A 23,978-nucleotide genomic window follows, 5' to 3' on the forward strand; every position below is an offset into this window, starting at 1 on the left:
TTACACAAACACAAATGCACGTTACGCTTTTCCAACTTTCAAGTGTAATTTTCTTTTGAGTTTATAATTAGGCCAAAAAATTCAATGGTCGTGAATTCGTCTGCAAGGCACCGTACGCCTGCGTTCCACCGACAGGTCACACAGGCAACGGAGGCCATAGACAACAAAGATAAGACAAGATCGGTTTACCCATGTACACTGGCACACACGGACAAGCAATTGTTTTAGAAGGTTTAAACAGTGGGCCGGGTTAATCCTTTATTTACCCCTGTTGGACACACACTCTCACACAATCACAAGTAAACACACACACACCACGGTCCCCTGAGGTAAAAGCTGTGCGCCGACATCTCCGGCTGAACGTGAAGCAGACAGCCGGTGAAAGGAGGACTGAAGGGAGACGCGATCGCGGTCTGCGTTCATCATGACGCAGCATCTCGGCGGCAACACGTCTGAAAAAGGTGGGTTCTCTTCAGTTCACGTACACCTTCGGCCGGGTATGCCGCTTCAGTGCATCCTTTCAAGAAACACGTTGCTCCCGTTTGTCACTCCGTACTAAAAATGAACGTGTTACGAGCTACTGCTGTGTCAAAGCTCTGGCTTTTTCTCCCGCACAGTGTTTAGACAGCGAGTGAACGCACTGAGCGTTATCTCTAATTAAGTGAAAACAGTTGCTGACATAGATCAGATAGACAGTCCCTCGGGTTTTTAGTGCGTGCAGCGAGAAAACAAGCAAGTAACCACGCTCAGAGGCTATGGAGACGGCTACGGTAAACATGAAGTGCCCTAAGAGAGAGTGGACACATTTTAGAAACCGTACTCTCGGAGACAGGGGACTAAATAGGAGATTTTAATAAAACAGAGTAAACAATTCCCTATCTTGGAGTAAGTATGCCATAAAATAATTAAGATTAATTACTGGATTTAAGCATTTCACATTGAATATGTAGGTATGTGGCTTGGACTCCAGAACACAGACTATGACTATATGTTTCACCATATTTCTCTCTCTGATCCCTGTGTATCACGACAGTCGCACAGATTTTCAGCCTTTCTAGGCCATTAACGGTGAACGGATTGATGCTCGATTTAATCTCCTGCTTAATGAAGGGGATGATGTATTATGGTCTGCAGTAGCACACAATGATTTAGTTTTATGAGATCTCACCTGACAGAGGGAAATTAATGTCTAAGCCATCCCTTGGACACATGAATTAGAGAAACTCCTTTTATCGTGTGTGACTTAAGTCTAGGGATGGACCGCGGCATTCTCAGGGTATAAGATGGAATAATAAATGTTGCATTCTTACTTGAGCACAGTATGTTCTCTAAAGTGTAAGGAGAGCAACGACTGCTGCTACAGCTGCTAAAATGTTATAAAATTTAGCTTACTGGAGCTCTAATACTGGTATTCACGACATTTAGGATTAATCATCCTGGTTTATTTGTTTCGATACATACCAAATATTTAGAACAACCCCCTGGTGAATTAGATAGAAGTTATCAAGTACTTGCTGTTCAGGATTTTATACCTTCTTATTAAATGTGATACAAACATAACAGGTTGATTTGAGCTGGTTAAGCAGTCAGGCTTTCTGGAGTTTTCTTCTTAACAGATGTTCCTCCTTGCTTGCCAACTGTAGCGATGGGTGTGAGCATGATGGGTGACTTTCTTTCAGCTTCCTTGCCCAAATCTTTTTTTTTTCTTTTTTTTTATCAATTGGAAAAGTTTCCTGACAGCTGGATTTGTGTTTCTTTTAAGCAACCGTTAAGCATAGGGGTCTTCCTCAAAAATCTACTTTTTGACAACAGAAAACACAAGTTTTTTTGTTTTTTTTTTTGCAAAAAAAAATGAAATTAATCTCAAGATTTCTGAGTTATTCCTCCATGGCAGATCATTTATTTTGTATTATTTAAAATGGCCATAATGGAAATAGATTTTTTTTAAATTACAAGAATAACGTCATAATATTAGGAGTACAAGAATAAATACCATTTTGAAAATAAAGTTGTAAATGAGAATAAAGACATAATAGTTAAAGAATAAAGTCACATAGTTGTTTGTACAATCGTTTCAAAGTCCTGACACTAATAATAATTTGATTCTGATCTGCTAAAAAAATAGTATTTCCTTATTTCTTAAATCAATACTGAAGTATGACTTTACAAGATTGTCAAAATTCTTCATTTTAACAAAGGGGGAGACTGTATTCTCATAAAATTCTCATAAAATATCTACTCTAAAACTCCTCACTCTGCCAATAAGGGGGTTGATGGTCTTTGCTGCTGTAATTTTGGGAGTCGCAGGCTGAGAAGTTTGGGAACCTCTGATCTAGATCATGTAACACACTCAAAGTTTGACTTATTTTGTATAAATACCATTATATTGTGAAACCACAAGGTGAGGTGAAACCTCAAGGTCAACATACAATAAAAATACCTTACAAGCCCATGTTTCTTATTAAGAATGTACTGATATGAAAAGTTGGGCCAGATCAATACCTGATATTAATATCACTGTCATGGCTGACAATCCATATTTACCAATAGTAAATATATTTCTCCTGCCTTTTGACACCATGATAAAAAACAACAACACTGCTGACATTGCATCTCTGCTTTAGTGAAACATCCCACAACTCTACACCGTATCACTATCACTGTCACCTGCCCAAACAAATACCACATGGCCAATCCTGCTCGGGTTACAATTTAATGCAATAATGGTAGAAATGTGTGCTAAAGTTACCTTTAGATGAACCTTTTTAAAGCCATTTTGATATGTTCAAGTCTGCAACTAATATTTGGTTATTGGAAAATATGTTTATATGACAAAAAAGGCAAGAGGTACATTTGTTTTTACCCTGATTCAGCTTCAAACTAACCTAAACGGTATTATTGGTGCAAGTGCCACATTGGAAACAAGCTTGGAAAGGTAGAGTGACTGTGACTACTCCATAATGAATTACTGTAATAGTAACACTGATTTTACTTCTTTCAGTTGAAATTCTGCAGTTCCTGAATCAATCTACGGAAATCAGCTGTGACTTGAATGCCCAGTGGTATTGCTACACTCTGTTGGCGCTGTTTATATTTACGCTTCCTGTGGGAATGCTGGGAAATGTAGTAGTGGTAACCAGCTGTATAGGCTTAAGGAAAAACGTAAAACCCAGCCAGGTTTTCTTATTGAACCTGGCTTTATGTGACTCAGCCTGGCTCCTTACTCTCCCTTTGACTGTTTACTTCAAATTCCAAAACCCATATCCTGACAGCATACAGATTTTCTGCAAGTTCAAAAAGATCTCCTTCAACATGAACATATACGGCAGCATCCTCTTCATTAGTCTGATCAGTTTTGACCGCTACGTCGGAGCGGTCCATCCTATCAGCTCTCGTCGCTGGTGGAACGTGGGTAAAGCCAAGATCTGCTCAGTGGTGACGTGGGTCGGTCTTGCTCTGAGCACCATTCCAGACTTATCTGTGATTCTTAGCATGCAGATAGCAGAAAACCCCACCATGTGTATGAATTACATCAACAGTCCTTTTCGTCTACTTAAAATATTCTCCATTATCAGAATAATAGTATGCTTCCTGCTCCCCTTCAGTGCCACGCTAGCTTTTTACATCATGACCATTCAGGTTTTGAGGCGTCACTCAAGAGGAAGAAGGAACAAGGAAGTCAAGCAACAGGGTAGGAAGCCTCAGCTACTCATCATCGCAACCATCCTCGCCTCTGCAGCCTCTTTTGTCCCCTATCACACCATGGCCGTCACTTTGATATTCATGCAGACCCATAGCTCGGTCAGTCTGTCTAATTCTAGTTTCCTCTATGCATCTTTTGAGCTCTGTGAAGCTCTCTGTAGTTTGAACAGCTGTCTGGACCCTTTGCTGTATGTTCTGGCCAGCGAGCAGTTCAAGAGAAAGATGCTAACCTTAAAAAGAGACCGATACAGGAGACTGTGTTGTAAACGCAGTAGGAGGGTCGGGGTTATTGGTAAATGAGTATTAGATGTTAAACTTTTATGAATATTACCCTTTGAATAAATTTGGTTGTACAATATTTGCTTTAAAATATGTGATAGATGTTAAAACTGAAATGACACCCTTATTGTTAGACAGATTTTAACGCTATGCAAATCTATCAACGTCCGTAACTGGAAGAAGTGTTGTGAAGAAGTATTTGCCCCTTTCTGGGTTTCTTTTGATCGTTGCCTTTTTGTCACAATTAAACATTTGCAATGATCAAGCAAATGTTTTGCCAACCAATAAAACAAAAGAGCAGCTTTCAAATGACTTCATTAACAAAATAATTCAAAGCAAGCAACATGAAAGGGAAAAAACCGTTGTTAGATAATGAATGAACTGTGATTGATTTGGTGAGCTGAGTTCAGTTTAACCAGCCTCACCTCCACCTGATTACTAACAGAGTTGTACAATTAAAAAAAATAATAATAATAAATCACCTAACCAGAGCCAGTCTTACACCATATAGTAGGCTGAAACATCCTTAAAAAGTAACACATCATCAACGAGAAATTAAAGAACAGATTAGACAATAATAGCCAATAATAATAATAATCAGACAATAATAAGATTTGAAGCACTCCAGGAGACTGACTGACTTTTTTTTTTTTCATTAAACCTCTATTTAGCCAAATAAAAGGCCCATTGAGATGAAGACCTCTTTCATACTGGACACGACAGACAGCAATAACAAAACAACCAAATAAAATATAAAACTTGAAGAATAAAAGGCAGGAGTTGTTTTTATAGTAACAATATGAAATTTAAAACTGTAGCAGTTTAAGATTTAAAACACAGTTTGAAGGATTTCCGTTGTTGGTTTCTTAAAATAGAGCAGGAGGCTTTCTGTGAAACCAGTTCTGACAGATTCAGTTCAGAATTGAGGGCACACAAAGCAGAAGGGGCCAAAAAACTGAACGCTTTCTTTCCTGTTTCAGTTCAAACACAAGGAGCAGAGAAACACAAAATGTCATTTGATTGTAAAGCCTAATGGCGTTCAGGTATCTGAAGAAAAGTGCATAAATAAGGAGTAACCAAACCAATAAGAGCCTTGTAAACCAGAGTCATCCAGTGTGTATATTGCCTTATATTCAAAGATGGAATGCCAACATTATCAAACTGTGCACAGCGGTGGGTCAGGCAGCTACAACCAGTGATAAATCTCAGAGCACAGTGGTATACCGGAATCCAGGACTTTAGACAACTGGTTAAAGTACACCTATACACAACAGCACCGTAATCAAGTACAGGTAGAAAAGTGGATGTTATCAGAAGCTTCCGAGATGTGAGGGAGAATCATGATGTAATAGAAACTGAGCCTCATTCTTAATTTTTATTTTTTTTTAAACTAAGTTTAAAAAAAGCTGCACATCAATAATTAATCCCAAGTAGCTGCTTGCAAATGGTGACTAGCTCAAGAGTTTTACCTTGGCCAGTTTTAATTAAGGGTATGTTCTCTTAGGAAAGGGAGGATTTTCAAAAACAAAACAAAACCTTAGTTTAGATTTTTTCCGCATTTAAAGCCAATTTCAGTTGCTCCAGGCGTTTCTGCGCTGCATCAAAGACGGACTGCAGAAATTAAAATGCCTGTGCGATTGAGTTGGAACAGCCATAAATTACAGAACAAAGATGGCAGGAGGCATATGATAAGTTTGTGCACAGATTGATAATGTAGGTTGTGAACAGGGTTGGTCCTAAACCTGGGCTTTGAGGTACACCTTTTGTGACCTCAAGAAAGGTGGAACTAACTCTAGCCATATGAACACACTGCATCCTACTTACCAAGTAATCTGCAAACCAAGAGACAGCTACTTTGGAGATGCCATTTTTGAAAAGACATTTCAAATAAAAGACTGTGATTCACAGTGTCAAATGCCTTGAATAGGTCAGTAAACAGCAACACACATCCTTTTGAATCCAATGCCTCAAACACACCATTTAAAGCTTTTAGGGCAGCAGTAGTTGCTCTGCTACTGTCTAAAACCTGAATGAAAAGGGTTTAGAATGCTGTTTGATTCCAAAATTTCTTTATTTGATCACAGAAAAGTTTTTTTTTTTCAAATGCCTGCATCAAAACGCCTTACTTTGACTGACTGACATTCCACAGTCAACTACTGGTTGAGGCAGCTGGGAAGGATAGCAAGTTAGCCATGAAGTGGTAGGTCACACAAAAATCCCACTTAAAGAACAGTGTGTGGAGAGCCAGGTAGAATGGGTTTTCAAGGCTCAGCAGCTGAAACCAAACCTTTTGCGCCAAGTACAATGCAAAGCGTCGGAGGCACAGGGCCACTAGATAATTGAGGAGTATATAGTCTGGAGTGACAAGTCACACCTTTTTGTGGGGTAGTCTTATGTATCAGGCTAGACTTTGTAGATGCCACTGGAACAGCATTTGCCTGACTGCACTGTGTCAAGTGTACAGTTTGGTGCAGAGGGGCTGTTTTTCATGAGACACACTCCACCCCTTAGCTCTGGAGAAACGAACCAAGATATTTTGGACAACTTCATTCTCCCTACTTTGTGGAAACAGATTCAGGATGGCCCCTGTTGTCACTTCCAACATGACTCTGAAACCAGTACACAAACCAATGACCATAAGGTCATGGTGCGGAAGAAGTTGATTGACCTGCTCCTGAGCACGTTTTGGAGAAATTAAAGCAGAAAACCAAACCTTCTTATTCAATATCAGTGTATGACCTTAGAAATGTGGTTCTGAAAGAATGCTCACAAACTTAAATAAATCACCAAAAACGAATTCAAATCATTCAAATTTGACAAGACAAGCAAATTGTTTTGGCAATTTAGTACATGCTGAAGTTTTTGCACAGAAAAGCAGCAGGCACACTGCTACACAGATCTAAACACAGACACATAAGCTTTAAATTTACCCATCCTAATTTATGTGGATGTGTACAGACATTAGATAACAGAAAAACAGATAAAGGGTTATGTTATTAGGCCATGACACTGTCATATGGGAGTAAAACCTACTAACATTATATTAAGTTACTTTTCAGCTGTACTGAATACAAAATTACCCTCACCGAGAGATGCAAACAAAACCATTGACCCTGCGTGTTTGCAGTAGCTGTCATTAATACATGGCTCACACTAGAACAACTTTCTAGGTTACAGAGCCTACTGTAGCCTCTCTTGATTAAAAGCAACAAAATAGCAACCCTTCTTCATCTGCATCCCATAGGAGGACTGGATTCTAGGGGCTCATTTAGGATTTGATCTTGGAACGAAACAACATCCCTATTCATCACAGGCCAGGGAGGGACGGGAAGGCTGGTAGCAGATACAACCGATCTCCCCAGAGCAAGAGTCTTCTGTTACTGAGTACCAAGACAATAAATCAGAGGACAAAAAAATGACAACGGAGCTCCCTCCATAGGGAGATTGCTGCTGAGCAAAGATACAGAGCCAGGCTACTGGGCCATTGTGTCTGTTCCATTAAGAGATCTGCTTGACTACTTCATTTGACTTAATTCTTGACTCCAGGCCAAAGATGTATACAGGTTCTGGTAAAAAAAAAAAAAAGGCCATTCTTTTGGCTGGTGTCAATTTTTGCTAGCCTTGCAATCTGGCCACTTAGTTTTTGACTTTGCTATCATGAAAGACTAAATAGCCTACAGCGAAATACATAAAAAAACAAAACAAATCCACGGTTACTTAGCTGAACTGGTAGCTCACTGATACTATAACACTAATATAATTGGTTTGTAATTAGTTAAATACACCATGCTTCACCAGCACTGTTGTAGGCAAGAAGATTGGTCTTGGTGGAGTTGCTCTGCAGATTTACCAATCACATCTTTGCATCTATTTCTGACCAAAATTGAGAGTTTAGCTCATTAAATGGTACAGTACCAATCAGGGACAACAAAACAAAGGAACTCTGAAATATTTACACATGCCTTTAACGTACGATGAACTCAAATGTCACAAAAATATTTCAGATTTAATTATTCAATGTTGCATTTAATAAATTACTTGTTATTTGTTCATTCTTTTGAACAATGATGTGTGTTTACATATAATTCTGTCAATGATTATTTTATTTGCTGGAGTTTGAGGTTTCCATTTTGATATTTAGGCAAGGCAAGTTTATTTATAAAGCACTTTTCATTTTAATTACATTTTGGTCAATTGGCAAATACACAAAGTAAAGCCATACCATTCTTCAACTGGATTCTCTTAGTCAGACTCAGACTATTAAGAGACTTCAAAGGTTCATAAGTACTATAACTTTTTTTTAAATATATAATTTCCCCGTGATCAAGAGCTTCTGCAATCACATGGGTATGCACGATAATAAAATAGCACATAGCTACAAACAAATGTCTTCATTAACCCCAACAAATACACACACTTTGATCCCCAGCCTTGCAGTGCTATACATAGATAAGCCATCACAGGCATGGCTTCCTACATAATAACATATGACAGAACCCAGATGGCTTCCTGTAGGCTACAATCATCAGGACCCCATAGAGGGAAGTAAGAGGAGCAACCACAGGGCCAACACAATCCTACACAGCAGAAAACACACACACACACACACACACACACACACACACACAACACTGTTGAGCATCCATTTGTTATAACAGACCCGATCAAATGAAGCAGGCTTTTCTCACAACTTTGACCTTTTCTTGTGCTGCTCACAGTGTGAAATGACTCATCAGAGAGGAGCGAGAGCAGATAGATTGAATGTAAGCTGCTGTTATAGATTGAAAGCAAAAATGTAATACAGGTAAGACAATATGTGACATGATTTTAAAATTTATATCCACTATACCTTGCAGAATTCCCAAACCCTTGGGGAGGCCTGATGAGTGAATACATTATGCTAATTTCCGCGCCAAGATAGCACGCGAATCAGAAATGAGAAGCAGTTTCCCTTTTCACATTAGGAGGACAAGATAATCAAGTACTGCATAGCATTAAATATAATGTAAAGCTTGCAGTAAGAAAAACTGTGCAGGCGTCTATACAGACAAACAGGCTAATTTGAAATTAGTATGCACCAAAAATATCAATACAACTATTGATCTAATTCATGATTGAAGTCCTGAAATGTCTTAACTTGCCATAGCCAACAATTCTAGCCATCATAATTATTTTTATTATTTTCGCAATACAACTGATTAACCAACATTTTGTCAAAGAAATCCCAAGATCTCCAGTGAAGATCTAAAAAGAGTGGCGATAGAAGCTATATATTGATGCTATATCGGATGTGCAGAGCCTAATGTCGTACAGCTGGGCCGACACTGACAGCGGCAGACAGAAGTGGTTTTAAGAGGTTTCGTGGGGCAAAAATCTGTATGGAGCCTGGAGATATGGTAAGATAATAATGGGAAAATGGTGTCACCCTATTAAATTACCATGGAATAAAAAGCTGCTTTACATGACTGCAAGTGATGATGCATTTGATTTGCTTTTGAGCACCACAACTTGGACATGGGAATTACTTTCTAGCTGAAAGTTGGGCGGTTGTCTTTGTAGCTGCTGAACAATAAGCAATGGAGATTGTAATGCACCATAATTGCCCATATCTTTATAAGATGCCAACCATCAGAGGTGCAAATAAATTGTTTATATTGGCTACTTCGACAAGTTTTATATAGGCTGCAGCCATATTGGATATTGATCTTGGGAAAGCTTGGAATCATCCAATGTTTATAAGTTGAAATTCAACTGTAGGGAGCCTATTTTCCATGTATTTAGAAATGGGAACTCAAAAACTCAAAGTTTTGGAAATAAAAGAAAAATTGTAGGCCAGGAATATGAAAGAAAGCTCCTAAAAGAAATGTATAGTAATTGTTATATTGAGATAGGAATATTTCATTAGACCAGGATTAGATTTTAGAACCTTTCAAGTCCAACCATCCATTGAGAGGAATACTGTTTCATCTGCTAAAAATTAAAATATGAAAATTGTACTGGGAGTATCATACTTTAAAAGGGTTTGAGTGGCAGAACATTTGGTAGAGGACAAAATAAAAATGGAAAAATAGCTGCAGAATACACTCCAACACAAAAAGAGAAACCTATATTTTAAAAAGGGAAAATAAAGTTACATGTTGGATCTATTGTAGAGTCAGTAAGGTAGAGCCCATTAGTATTTCAAAATACATTTTTGCAACGTTTAGTAACCTAAATGTTTATGCCAAAGTTTTTGTTTATGAATAAAAAAAATTTGACTGAACTTCACCAACTTGCCAATCATATTAATCACATTTTATAGCTGGCTGAAGGCTAATAAAAGCATTCAATCAATGGATAACTCACTAGGAAATAATTGACAACATATCAGCATTCCTTTAAGGCAAGGGTGTTCAGACTTTATGTCACATGGGCCAAAATTGTCAAGAAAAAAGTACTCTAGAGTCTAATAATATAATACAAAAACTAAAATTGCCAAAATATTATATTTTCAGTATATGTTTAGCCTGTTTTCAGCAACAAGAACAGGATTTGGGTGAGTCTTTCTTTGAAAACGCTTGCTGTATGTAGGCAATTTAAATAGAAAGTCTACATTCAAGTAAAAGTCATTGGACAGATGTGGTCCTACTTTGAAATGAAACACAATTTAAAAAGTGTGGCTATTAAAAGGCAAATAATTTTTATTGTATCGAACATTTTACATTGTGAAATAGATGTTAACTAGTCTGTAATACAGTAATTACAAATAAAAAGTCACCATCTGCATCAACCACCTGAGCTGGTGGGAATAATCATTCTTGAATAGCAGTCCAGGGGGTCCACAAAATCACTACAGGGGCAGCAAATGGCAACCCGGGTCGCACCTTGGACACCCCTGCTTTAAGGTGTCTTGCAGGCTATATGCCATTTTGAATATTTTAGGCAACAAAATCACATTTTGAAGAATTATTATCAATATATTCCAGATCCTGATACTGTCTAACACTTTTTAAAACATTTTATTACACTTTTAATATAATTCCAGTGAGATTATTTCAATATGGAGCAGCGCTATGACCCAGTAACATGGATTCTTTTGTGAGCTTGAGGTTCTTGAGTGTAAAAATAGCTGCCAGCTACTTTAACGTCTTCCGTCAGTCAAGAAAGCCTCATTCTGAAAACATTACAAATTTGGCCTCACCTGATGCCAGGCTGCAATAGAACAAACTGTGCGAATAAAATAAGCTTCTAAATAACCCAGCGAGTTGTAAACCTCAAGACAAATGAGTCATGACAGCCAGACTTCCTCTTCTTCACCAGGAGTCTCTGGCTGGCGCCCACATAATAAAGAGCACAAATTGCCTTTATTTCCTGTATGGAAGAGGTCGTCTCTTGAATCTCAAATGTCCTTTCCCTAAATCACAGAATCTGTCACAAGTTATTCATCGTCAACAGTTCATTAGATTTTTCTGCAAGAGACGCAAAGGCAAAACAATACGGTGAGCGTCTGCCCGCTCAATGGCAAAAACAACATATGACGACTAAATCTGTGTATGAAGCAAAAGGGCTGAAAGCTGTACTTGAGAGGGAACCATCATTCCTAAAAAGGTTTTCCAGACAGTCATAACCTATCACTGACTGAAAGGTTAAATCACCAGTCAAAAACAATGTCCGCCGTTACAATTATTTTCAATAAATTGGAATATGAGTAACGATGAGGCTCGCTTGTCAGATAATAAGTACCTTTTTAAAATAACCTCTAGGTAGGTATTAAACACACTTTTGATAAAGCCCACATTCCTGTATTAAAATGTTTTTCATTGCAGTGATGTAATGTTCTGTACTTAAATGTTGTATTTTCATAAACTCTAAGCAAAAAATCGTCATAATTAACAGAAATAAAGGCTTGAAAACATCAGTTTGTGTGTAACTATATAATGTATTTTACTTGGTGAACTTAGTTGCTTTTCAATAATGTTCTAATTTATTGAATGGTTCTGTAGATATAATGCAACTACATTTGCATCAGCCTAGTCATACCCATATTCACTTATAGGTTAAAACGGGTTCCTTTCAAGTTGTTTACATTGTCATGCTCCAAGTTTTGGGTATTTTTATGCTCAAAATCATTCATCATATACACAGCCCGTCAAAAGTGTGAACACACCTTTGTCTTTTCAACTCTTTTTCCATTATTGTATTACTTTCTTTTACATTGTAGATACATAGTGAAGACATCAAATTTAGACATCAAACTATGAAGCATGTAGCAAACTACAAATTGTGAAACAACTTAAAAATATATATTATTTTAGATTATTGAAAACAGTAATATTTCATTTGGCTAATGTTCTGAAATGGCCCAAACAATTATGCCTTGTGATTTTTTTAATAAAGTTGACGTTAAGGTTTTCATAAGGGTATTCTTCCAAAATTATGTGACCCAAATTTTAACCATCAGATAAAATGAAACTGTTAAGGATGTTCAGGAACCACCAAAGCTAAAGTCAACCATGACAAACCTCCAGTGTTACTATCCACAGTCAAGTAAGTCACACATTGTTATGGAGGCGTCTCAGAACAGGTGCAAAAGAGGGGGTGTGGGTAAACAATAACGAGGAAATCAGACCAAAGCCTTGCAGTTCCAATTTATATAGGCCAAAACTGATTTAAATGTGAAAAAGAAGGCATTAAAAAGCCTGATGTGTCCCCTTTAAGAAACAAGTTGTGATACGTGCTGGCAAACCGATAACCGATTTACACGAGCCCCACCAATTCTGATAAGAAATGGGGTGACATGTTCAACCAAAATAAAAACAAAGGCTTGTTTCAAAAAGTTTCTGGTTATCCGCAACTTGCAAATGGGCAATAACTTGTATTTAGAATTTGGACTTTTGTCCGGATTATGAGAAAAAAAAAGATTTGAAGTTGCATGTTGTTTCATCATTTCACCCTGGACAAAGAATAGTTCAAATGCAAAGTGATGTTAAAGCTGTCAAGGAGAAGGTTTCCTCCTACACGAAAGGGTGAAGTGTTGGAAGAGAGACGAGTCAAAGACAGCCAATCAGAGGCATCTGAGTTTTATATTACTGACAAGATAAATCAGGCACACTGAATTCATCTGCTGTCAATGTGAACTCTTTGATTCCCTACTTTTAACAGTTTACTGAATACATTCAGTATTAAAGGCACTTTTTTTTTATCTTGAAACATAAACAGCAGTGTTATGTTTATGTTAATCAGCCAAAGCCTGCCTCTGTCACTGGGTCATCTGAATGGGGCATCCAGCATATGCTCCATCTGGTGCACACTTTCAGGCAATGTGAAAGCCACACCTGGCTGGTAAACCCCCAGATGACTAACGGTGGCTAGCCACAGTTGCAGCCAAGATGCACAGTCTTGTATAAAGCTGAGCAAAAAAGTAGGTAATGTTGTCTAGATAAAAACTTTGCATATAAACTTTTGAAATATAAGTCTTGCTCCTTTAAAACAATAAAAAAGATGCGGAGTGGTTAGACACTTCTGAGCACCAGCGATACAGTATAAGAGATTTTGCAGAAGGACTGACTGTAGAGTGGACCATTCGTGGCACCACCTGGGTTTGTGATTACATAACTGATTTGCTGAAATGTTGCGCAGGATGTTTCGTCTCTCCGACTCTCCGCATCAGCCTCTGTGTGAATCTCACTTCACACATACTCTCTAGACTCTCACAGGGTGAACACAGTCACGCACAGATCTAAAAAATATCTCAGCGCTAATAACATTTCCAAAGAGACCCAGACGTGAAAGCACAAATTGTCTGGCACAAAAAAAAAAAAGGAAAAAAAAAAAGAAAAGCTGGATTTACTAGGTGTACAAAGCAGTATTATATAGGTAGCAGAATGTTCTTCAAAGTAGTGTTTTTTTTATCTTACTGTGGCTTTCAATATCACAAGAAGTATTATCCCATTATCCATTGTTGCCGGTCTATTATGGTCAGATAAGATTGAAATCCCCCTCACCATTAACACTCCCTACCCTCCAATTACTGTCATTAGTGGTTTGTCCAAAGCGGCCATTGTGGCAAATAATATTACTGTCTAAGTGAGGCGTGACGTGAGAGGGCTACCATGTGAATGAGTTGAAACTGCTGTTCAGTTTGAGCAAGTGAAGTGCGGCAGAGATTGGAGTCACGGCCTGTTTGAGAGGAGAGAGCGATGGGAGAGATCCATGCTGGAAACACAAAACTCGTGAGAACTGTGACACTGAAAGTGGGGATGAGAGAAATGACAAGTGGCTGTCGACAGAGAGGAAACCTGTCATGGAGGTATGAGAGGTTAAGAGAGCGAGCTGGATGACTGCTGAGTAAAAATGTGTAGAAAATAAAGGCGACAGAGCCTAAGAGGCTTTAAACTTGTCATAACCAGAAACATTCAGGTTTAATTAGAGTGACTGTGTTAAAGCTCGGACCTGTCAGCGCAAGTTGTAGTAAATTCCAACTTCTCTCAAATAACCATTATTTAACTATTTTAAAACAAAGACAAAAATTATTTTGCTGACACTTTATACTGTCTCCAGCATCTTATTAGCACATTTATAACATTTATAAACATTTTCAGACAATTGAAAAAAAAAAAAAAAAACTCCAACAAGGCCTTTAGAGAATTCAAGAATGAATTTCACCAAATGTCATCTTATTACAATGATGAATTTTGTGAAGATTTCTCCCTAAATATATGTTCTAAATTGTTTTGTTCTCTTAACAGCCAGCTTAACAGGCTTGTTCAATTTAGCTTGGATACCATTTATAAAGGAAACATTTTTACTAAATCTTAATAAGTTGCTACCATATACTGATGACACAGTCCTTTTGTTCTTAGTCTGATTCAGATCCAGGAAAGACAATACTGACTTCAAATGCTAAATATGAGGCTTCAAATGCTGACTAATGAATAAACAATGGACTAAATACCTCCTTTGTACCTCCAGGATATGAAACACTGACATCTTATCAAAGCCAGCATTGTCTTAGAGATACAAGACATTCACTAAAGCCGAATTTCTGGCACAGATCAAAGCAACTTCTAAGGTTTAAAAAGGCACAAAGACAGACAACTTCTGCATTTGAAGGTGGGATGGGCTATAGTGTTTAAGAAAAGTCAGCTGACTCAGCAGTCTGCATTACAAGTTTCTTACTGTATAATGGTGATTTAATTCTAAATAGCTATCTCTAATCATAATTGTTATCAAAATGCAGAGTGAGAAAAAATATCACAACAGCAAAGGACAGCTTGGATGAAATGAACTGTAGTCAAGTCCCATGCATTAAAACTCTATATACTTAATGTGACTGGCCAGTAAAGGTGAACTTTTGCTGCCCTTAATTCCCTCTCCTGATATAAATTTTCATGACTGTGAGGCACTGAAGCTTCAGAGTGATGGGAACTTCAGGATGATGAAAAAAGTAGAAACGCGTGAAAATCAGATAAAGGTCATTCCAATACTGAGGAATGATACTGACAGTTTTTCCAGTATTGTCTAGCATACATACTCTTTAACTGATGCTTTCTCAAAGCACCATTTGCTTTAAAACCTTCTTTGGGAGTCTTCTATCAGATTACAACATCATAACTTCCACTGGCTGTCCGACACAAAGGCCACAACCTGGATTTAACAAAGCCCACAGATAAGAGCCTCCCATTGGATAACTACAACACGGAGTATTAGTTTTCAGCTGGCAATAAGTTATTGTACCTGACGCAGTGAGAAGCCTCCCATTTTTCAAACAACCATGTCAAAAGATGCAAGCTGTGGTCATGAAAAGGTGTTCAGATAGGTCAAATTATTGGCATGCATTAAACAAAGACAACATCTAAGGAGATTGCTGAAACTACTGAAAGTAGGCTATGAACTGACCAACACATTCCTAACGACTGGGACGATGGACGGAGACCGCCATTTTTGTGGAAGGAATGTGGCCCGAAAGAAAATCTTGAATGATCACCATCATTTAAATGTCTGTCAGGTTTAGCTCTGAAAGCAGCAAGAGCACTGCAACATTCTGTTATTTGCTGTTGATTTGAATGCACTGTGATGCTTAAAAAGTAAAAATCATTTTTCACTGAAATCTTTGAAACAAACACCTGAAGATTCCTGGTCAAAACAGTCATCCAGCTTTACAAACACCCAGTTGCATCTGAAGAGAAGCAACCCAGATCAGTGTCCTACTACCACCATCTTTCACTAAGGGTAAGGTGCTTTTTAAGTCATGAGCAGTGTTATTTTTTGTCTTGAACATACACTTTGTGGCCCAAGAGTTCCCATTTGGTTTCATAAGACAACACACTCTTCCACAATTCCTACAACACTTATTAATCTAGGCATGTGGAGAATGCTGGAGAGTGTATTGAACCCAGTCAGCAGTTGAAAGAAACTCTGGCTCCTTTTTAAGTGTTGCTGTTGGTCTCTTTGTCCAGTTTCCATCGTGTCTTTTTGTCAGATATGGAGAAATACACAGCTTTACTGTTATTTTTTGCACTCTTCGACTTACTGATACCTTTGTAAAAGAGCCACTTGATCTTTTGTAAACTTTTTGTGAACCACAGCTTTAACTTAAGGATACAAATGAGAAAAGTAAGAAAATCCCACTATAACAGTTAGACTTTATTGTGATTTAATCAGTTTCCTTAAAAGTGATGGTGTCTCGAGAAAGTACATGCCAAAACTGGATCAAAAGTGTATAAAATAAAGCATGTGTCTTTTTTTTCTCTTTTTATTATGAAAATTTATTTTAAAAATGTGCAGCTATATACAATAAGAACAAAAATAAATAAATAATAAAAGTCCTCCTATGTGTAAGAATGAGTCGTAATGTGTGTAGATTTATTCAACTTGATGGTTGAACCATTTTTGTCTGACTTTCACTTGATTTGTATAAGATACGTGTAACATTAAAGGTTGGAAAAGTTTTGAAATTATTTTTCATGGTCTCTACATCTCAAAAACCATGAAGATAATTAAAAAGTCACATTAACAGTGGGAAAGCATGAGACCGCTGTGTCACATCTTTCTGCTGTTTACTCTTGCAGTTGAAGTAGGTCAAACTGCTGTAAAGCTTTTATTTTTACCAATAACATAAAGGGCATTTCAAACTTTGTTTGCCCATCCCTCTATATGAGAGACGGGCAAAACAGAAAACATTTCCTAAACACGTTTAACATTACAATAACAATTTCCCTAAATAAAAAAGTACAACATAACCCAAGCAAAATTCGGTGTAAGGGGACCTTTTTATTTTACCAACATGATTCTTCTGACTAGAAGTAATATTGGAGTAGCAAAGCTAGAGTCCGGACTCTAATCTGAGAATCTGTGGAGGGAACTAAAGATTAGGTTGAAGTCAAGAAGGTTTTCCAACTGCAAGGATTTGGAGCTCATAACCAAGGGAAAATCATCAAAATACCATGCAAAAAGCTGGCTATCAATAATAAAAAGGCTCTGATTTATGATTTATGTAATGTAAAGGAAATATAAACAAATACATTACTCTATTTGAAATTGATGCTCTTTTACATTGTGCCATTTACCTTTTGAGAGATGCCTGCCTCATTTTCTAAAATCAGAAACAAACATCTTCGTTGAACGAAAATAATGTTGCCAGGGGAGTGAGGGAGGGGCTTAAATTTTGCACTCAAAGAAAAAAACATAAAAGAGCATTTAGTCCAAAGAACTTTTTTACTTAGATTTTTACAGGTCCTTGCAATTTTGTTATTTTGTGTCAAACCCTACTGACACTTATGAACAGGTTTAGATCTTCCAAGACTATAAGAGATCCGCTGGTTGGGATGCGAGTCTGGATTGTAGAACCCAAAACTGGCTCTTTTACGGAACCAGTAAATAACTTGATCTATAACCAATGATTGTCATGGAACCGCTGTGGTGGAAAAACCCTAAATAAAGGTTGAACAGTGTTGCTTTGACACAATGGCAACATGAAGGGTTCTTCTAACGCTCTTATATGAAACATAGATTTTAAATGCTATGGTTTTTCCAAATACAAAGGAAAACTATTAGGGGTTGCCAGTCACTGAAGATAAACGGTTCAAGGCATACCTCTCAAAGGACATTCCAAAATAATGTTTGATATCATATGAAGGACACGTAGAGACAAGAAGCAATCAGTATTGCCAGATGAGTACAAAGACTGATTAGTGAGAGAAAATCTTTACCGGAGACCAGAAAAGAAGTTTTAAAAAGGATTGTAAAGGTTATTTTTCGCTGATCAATAGTCACAAAAAAAAGAGTAGCTCAGGAGGATGCTTCCCTCCTTTACTAAACCCATTACTCCGCACATTCCAGTGCATTACCGTGCGCATGACTTACCAAAGAGCTGGCGGTGGAATATAAACTTCCCGGCTAACAGGCCGGTAATAATGGCCAGGATCCAGCAAATTACTTTCAGGATGTTCCACCCGAGGCCCGGGTACTTGTTGAACAGGAAGGAGAAGCAGTTGCCCACCACAATCATTTGAGCTTCTGTCTGGCTGTGAGAGATGGGGTCCTCGGCAAAGACGAGGAAGTTGAAGAAGGTGACCAGGTAGGCCACGATGAGACGCGACCACGGGTGCTGGAAGTAGTAGCGAAAACAGGCATCAATTTCCATCCTGCTGAAGCCTCTCAGCCACACAAACACCTGGAGGGGGGGGGGGGGGGCAACAGAGAGGGGAAAGTGTTTCTTCCAGTTGGATACAATTACAATCACATCAGCAAGATCAAATTAAAGAGAAATCCCCACCCCCCCTAAGGTTCAGACTACAGAGCTAAATGTCACTGATGTTCTGTGGGACAGCTCTCAGTTTAGATAGATCAGTTGAGCAGCACCATAAATAGTATATCACACATAAAAAACAGAGCAGTTTTCTCCATACATTAACACAGAATTGTTACAAAAATACAGCGATCAGAGTAAGTGACACCATTTACAAATCCCTGAAAAAAGGACTCTACCTTTCTCCGATAAGATGGAATCTGCAGAGCCTTAAAAGCTCTCCAAGTCGCTAGCTTTTAAAGGCTTGTCCTTTGAGCCTGTCAGATCTGTGCATCCCCCCCCAAAAAAAACTGTAGACGCTTTAAGCTGAAGCTTTGGAGGGGACACCTGTCAAACACGCTCCGAATGACAGGCCTGCCTGCCTTCCCTCCTCTAATTTCAGCTATTCTTCCCTGGGAGGATATCCACTCCGAACTGCTCCTCTCTAGCCGCCTTACTGACCTGAATGTTCCACAACGAGTTCCCTGCTTTCACATCTTTTTCCTAAAATACCCCTCGCAGCGGAAATTTGGGATGATATCATGGCTCCGGAAATAGAGCTGCCACAGTTTTAACACCCGTGTGGATATTGAATTTCACCAGGACCAAGTTTGTCTCATCGTGAAATGCCGACTCAGAGCGAAACGAGGCAGACGAATCCACAAACAGAGACTGCAGTCCCCGGATAATATCCAGTCAATAGCGAATGTGCACTCATAATAAAAACACAGCTGGGTTATAAAGCACAGATTTCAAATTGCAGGATTTCACTGAATTGTTTTCTTTTAAAATAGCAAATTTAGGGAAAAAAAGCATTTTATTATGCACTGTATATATTTAGGTTGAAGAAATCAGAAGAGGAACCAGAATGGATCTGAGCAACCAGCATTAGCTAATTTTATGGCAAACAAGACTTTGTTCAAAAAGGAATTGAGTGCAAGGGGTTTCAATAATCTTTAAACCAGATATTAACCCCAATAACCCCTGAACCATGATGACTATGGCCATGGTTGGCAAATCTGAAATAAATGATGACAATGATCCTCTTCATATCTATCTATCTATCTATCTATCTATCTATCTATCTATCTATCTATCTATCTATCTATCTATCTATCTATCTATCTATCTATCTATCTATCTATCTATCTATCTATCTATCTATAGCGACAAATGATTTGTATTAGAGCACATCAAACAGACCATATGGGTTATTTCTGTAACAACTTAGGTGGAAATGACTTTCAGAATGAAATCTGGCCCTTCCCGTCTGCTGTGGTCCTCTTCTCAAAGTGCTTCGGTGGGTTTTTAAGTATGGCAGCAAAATACACATAGATCAACAACTTGAACGTCAAAAGAAATAACTTCATTCTAATGAGCTTAAAAATGTCTAATGTTGACTTAAAAAATTTAAAAAGAAGAAATTTGGGCATAATTGATGTCCCTCAATGAACCTTAAAACCTGTTAATTGAGTTGTGGCTCCAAATAAGAAATAAATTGAAATATAATATATTAAATATATTATTTAATATTGTGTTGATTACTGGAATAACAACTAAATGAATAATCTACAAAATTAAAGCTGCAAGCAGCACTGGACAGCCTTCGCTGCCAAACGCCGGTCGGCTTACGTGGCAACCGCAGGAGATCAGCATTCCCGCCTCCACGCTTCCCTGCCTCCAGTGAGCCTGCTGCCCTGATTTCGAAACGATGACATCCCTCATTGAAGCAGCTAACTTTGTGTTCTAAAGGGGCGTGGCTAAATAGATGACATCACTTGACCACACCAACCTGTCATACTCATCCACCATGAAGCATGCAAAATGTGGTGCCAGTCCAGTGATGTATCAGGGAGCTAGAGCTGTATTAAATATACATAACAAATTATGCATAGGCATGTACTCAAAGAAGTCTGATCAGTTGCCTTAATGTATCAGAGGCACGTGCAGGTGGAAAAGCTTGTTTTGGGAGGGGATTTTATTTTTTTATTATCTTGGCTACATTATGATTTCGAGCAAAAGAAATAGAAAAAGCTGACCATCACTTGTTTTGACTGGTAAAAAAAAATAAAAAAAACTATATCAAAAGTCAGTTTTGTGAAATTTCAAGAAAAGTCTGACTAGTGGCTTTAAAAGGACTATCATTTAAAGTTTTACTCACAGTCTGAGGCAGTAGCGTTAAGGCGAGCGAGCAAAAAGGTGGACCCAGACAGGCAACCCAAACATGGCCTTTGAAAACACCAGAGAATTGGTAAACAACAACAACACTAACAATATTGGTAGAGGAAAAAAAGGCAGTCTGGGATAACACATCAGTCATTTATCACCTCCACATTTATGCTCAGGGTGAAATCTCGTTCTATTCGGTCCCTGTAAGTCATCTTTGACACACTCTGCAGGTGCTACAATAGACACCAAATAAAGCATCTTTTTTTTTTTTTTTTTTTTTACTGCCACCTCTGATCAATTTCATGAGCCACGTTGCTCGTTTGGAAATACAACACGCTCAACCCCCCAAAACGATCCGATCATACAACCTAAATGTCTAAAACAGAAAACCGTGGAATGCGCGCGATTCATCCCATCCCGAGAGCGCAGTAGGACATCATCTGTTTCCCTGAACGCACCTGCTCCTCCGCGCCGTCCTCCTTCCTCTCAGTCGACCGCCAGGACGAGCTGCCCTCCTGCCGCTCGGCTCTGCTGCCACATCAAGCCGACAGCGGCGCTCTAATCACCCAAAACACGGGGATGACACGGTGGGCTTGGTTAGAAGAGGGATTATCCATGTGACCTGTTGTCAGCCTACGGTAGAGTCTCCCCCTAAATCCTCATGCCATTGTGGCCCCCCCGCCCCCGCCCCCGCCCCCCTCCCCCTGGCCCGTGGATGCACCGGGCGGAGATTCCTCGGCACGTCCCCGTCAGATGCAAACCTTCAGCGGGCACTCGGTGGGAAGCTGGCGGCGCCGCCGGAGCTTGCGTGGAGGAGGTCGGCTCCATGCAGTGGGTTTAGCATCTTTTTTTTTTTTTTTTTTTCCACGCAAATGTTATCAGCCAGAGTCGAGCACGAGCCGGCACAACCATATTACATCCGTTTAAGCCTTTCACAATAAACGAAAACTTAGTTCATTTTCTGAAGCAAAAAAAAAAAAAAAAATCAGAAGCTTTATTTATTTATATATATTGCTTCTGTTACGGTTTGATATTAAAATGTAAGAAAGTTACTTACAAGCATCTGCGTTACATTGACGCACAGTCTGCTGGTGAGTGTATACAGCTTCCGTGTATATATCCTTTGCTTCTTATTTTACTGTATTCTTATTTTTTGTCTGCACCATCAATAGCAAGTCAAATTCCTTGTAAGTGCAAACCTACTTGGCGATTAAACTTTTAAGGCATTTCTTCCGGTTAGTGCCAGTCGCTGTGAAGCATCTCCATTATCCCACCCTGAAAGAAAAATAGATAACCAAGCCCTCACCAAACGCCTCACAATCCCACCTCATTAGTGTTGAATATGTCAGGGAGAGACCCAAGACTTTATCAGATTAGGCTACTCACTCTGATTCTGGTAGGACAGTCAATCTTTTCCTGACCTGGGCTACTACATTATGTCTGCAAGCCTTAGAGTGGTGAAGAAACGGCCATAAACAGCACTGGCCAGAAGAGAACCTGCATGGCTTTAAAAAGAACAAAGCCACTTCCAGCTACCCATGTCACTGATACTGTTTTCTTATTGTACCTACTTGCTTTTATGAGCATATTTTATTATTTAAGATTGTTTGGCTTCCTGCAGCGTTTTACATGTGAGCCGTTCATAAAATAAAAGGAGTTTCTAACTAAATGTGTTTTGCATGACAATGACACCAGTTCCTTTCATGTCAACTATGAGATGAATGCCCTTTTGGATACCCTGTCCATTTTAAAGGTTTTCATTTGTGCATATTTTTTCGGGCTTATTTAAAAACAAATACACTTTGCCTAAGTCTGAGCTCACACTCCGGCAGAAATGAATACATCAGCCTTAAAATCTAAACCTGTTAAAATAACGTTGAATCACAGAAAGCTGTCATGGAACGTTTACAACTGACGTTTTTATCAACCTGTTCCTCTAAGTATTTTTTTTTTATTGCTTGAGCTGGTAATGGTCCGTTTAAAGCCTCATTAGAGTGTAAAATTCCTATTTCCAAGAATTTGCAAAAGCATGGTAAATCCAAAATACAGAGCATGGATTAGACTGTGGCCTCACCACTGACACATGTGCAACGGTAAAACAAAAATATATCAGGCGTCATATAATAAGGGGGTGGTGGCCTAGTGCCTTGTGATCTGAAAAGACTGCTAGTACCTGGTTTGACTCCTGCAGAATGCCACTATATGGGTCCCTGAGCAAGATCCTTAGCCCCAGATTGCTCACCGGGGGCTGTGTAGCGGCCACCCACTGCTCCCAGAAGGTTGGGTTAAATGCAGGGGACAAATTTCAATGAAATGTACCTTCCAATGACAAAGATGATCGTTATAATCTGATTTTTTTTTTTTTAGAAAAGTGAAACTGTACAAAATAAGAGAGGTTCCCTCATAGATTTGATACAAAATATATAATTTTCCCTGAAAGACAAATTTTCTATAATGTGTGAGCTCAGCAACATGCATGGAACAACTTTTCTTTTCTATATCTTAGTGACACGTGGATTACATTTTCTGTGCTTTTGTGATTCAATCATTACTTTGTACTTCTAAAAACACAACCTTTCTCCTGAAAAGATGTCACTTGTGGCCATGGCGTAAGCAACAACATGCATCGATTTAATGTGGTATTAACCAAAGGTAGGGTTGGGGGTCTCAGATCTTCTTTGGAAATTAAACAATAAGAATGATAATGTTAAGGCATTTTATGCTGTAAATCTTAGTGGGGAAATAAACTGTACTGGCAAATAAAAGTTACATGTCATGATCTGGCTTAGGCTGAGATTTTCACTCAATTGTAGGGATCAAGTCTAACATTGCTTTGTGGTTCGAAAGCTGAAAAGTTAGTCAACAATGGATTTAATACACCTAGTTATTGAATTCTGAATAGCAACTACTTCTCATTGCACATATAAACTAATTGTAATTCGGAAATAAATGTTTTTTACTGGATAATATACAAGTTAACCTATATATTAACTATACATTGGTCATTACTGTTAGACACAAACTAAAATGTATTTTTTTATACAATTATACATGTTTACAA

The 23,978-nt window shown here is 38.5% G+C and overlaps 1 protein-coding gene across 5 annotated transcripts in view; it reads right to left on the bottom strand.

Moving 5' to 3' along the window:
- tmem117 (transmembrane protein 117) overlaps positions 1–21,775 on the bottom strand; it is a 69,158-nt gene extending 47,383 nt beyond the window's left edge. The window contains exons 1-3 of one of the 5 annotated variants that reach the window (XM_021317459.2): positions 21,679–21,775; positions 21,376–21,475; positions 18,325–18,634 (exon numbers count right to left, since the gene is read on the bottom strand). In XM_021317459.2, the coding sequence (XP_021173134.1) occupies positions 18,325–18,604 (280 nt within the window). In that variant the 5' untranslated portion in view covers positions 18,605–18,634; positions 21,376–21,475; positions 21,679–21,775. Of the gene's footprint in view, positions 1–18,324; positions 18,635–18,948; positions 19,236–21,375; positions 21,598–21,678 lie in introns of those variants that run through there. The other 4 variants (XM_036132496.1, XM_036132494.1, XM_012864201.3 and 1 more) reach the window with 4 other exon arrangements.
- Between the last annotated feature and the right edge of the window lie 2,203 nt (positions 21,776–23,978).

The sequence above is a fragment of the Fundulus heteroclitus genome, unplaced genomic scaffold (assembly GCF_011125445.2).
Source record: "Fundulus heteroclitus isolate FHET01 unplaced genomic scaffold, MU-UCD_Fhet_4.1 scaffold_52, whole genome shotgun sequence".
NCBI lineage: Eukaryota > Metazoa > Chordata > Actinopteri > Cyprinodontiformes > Fundulidae > Fundulus > Fundulus heteroclitus.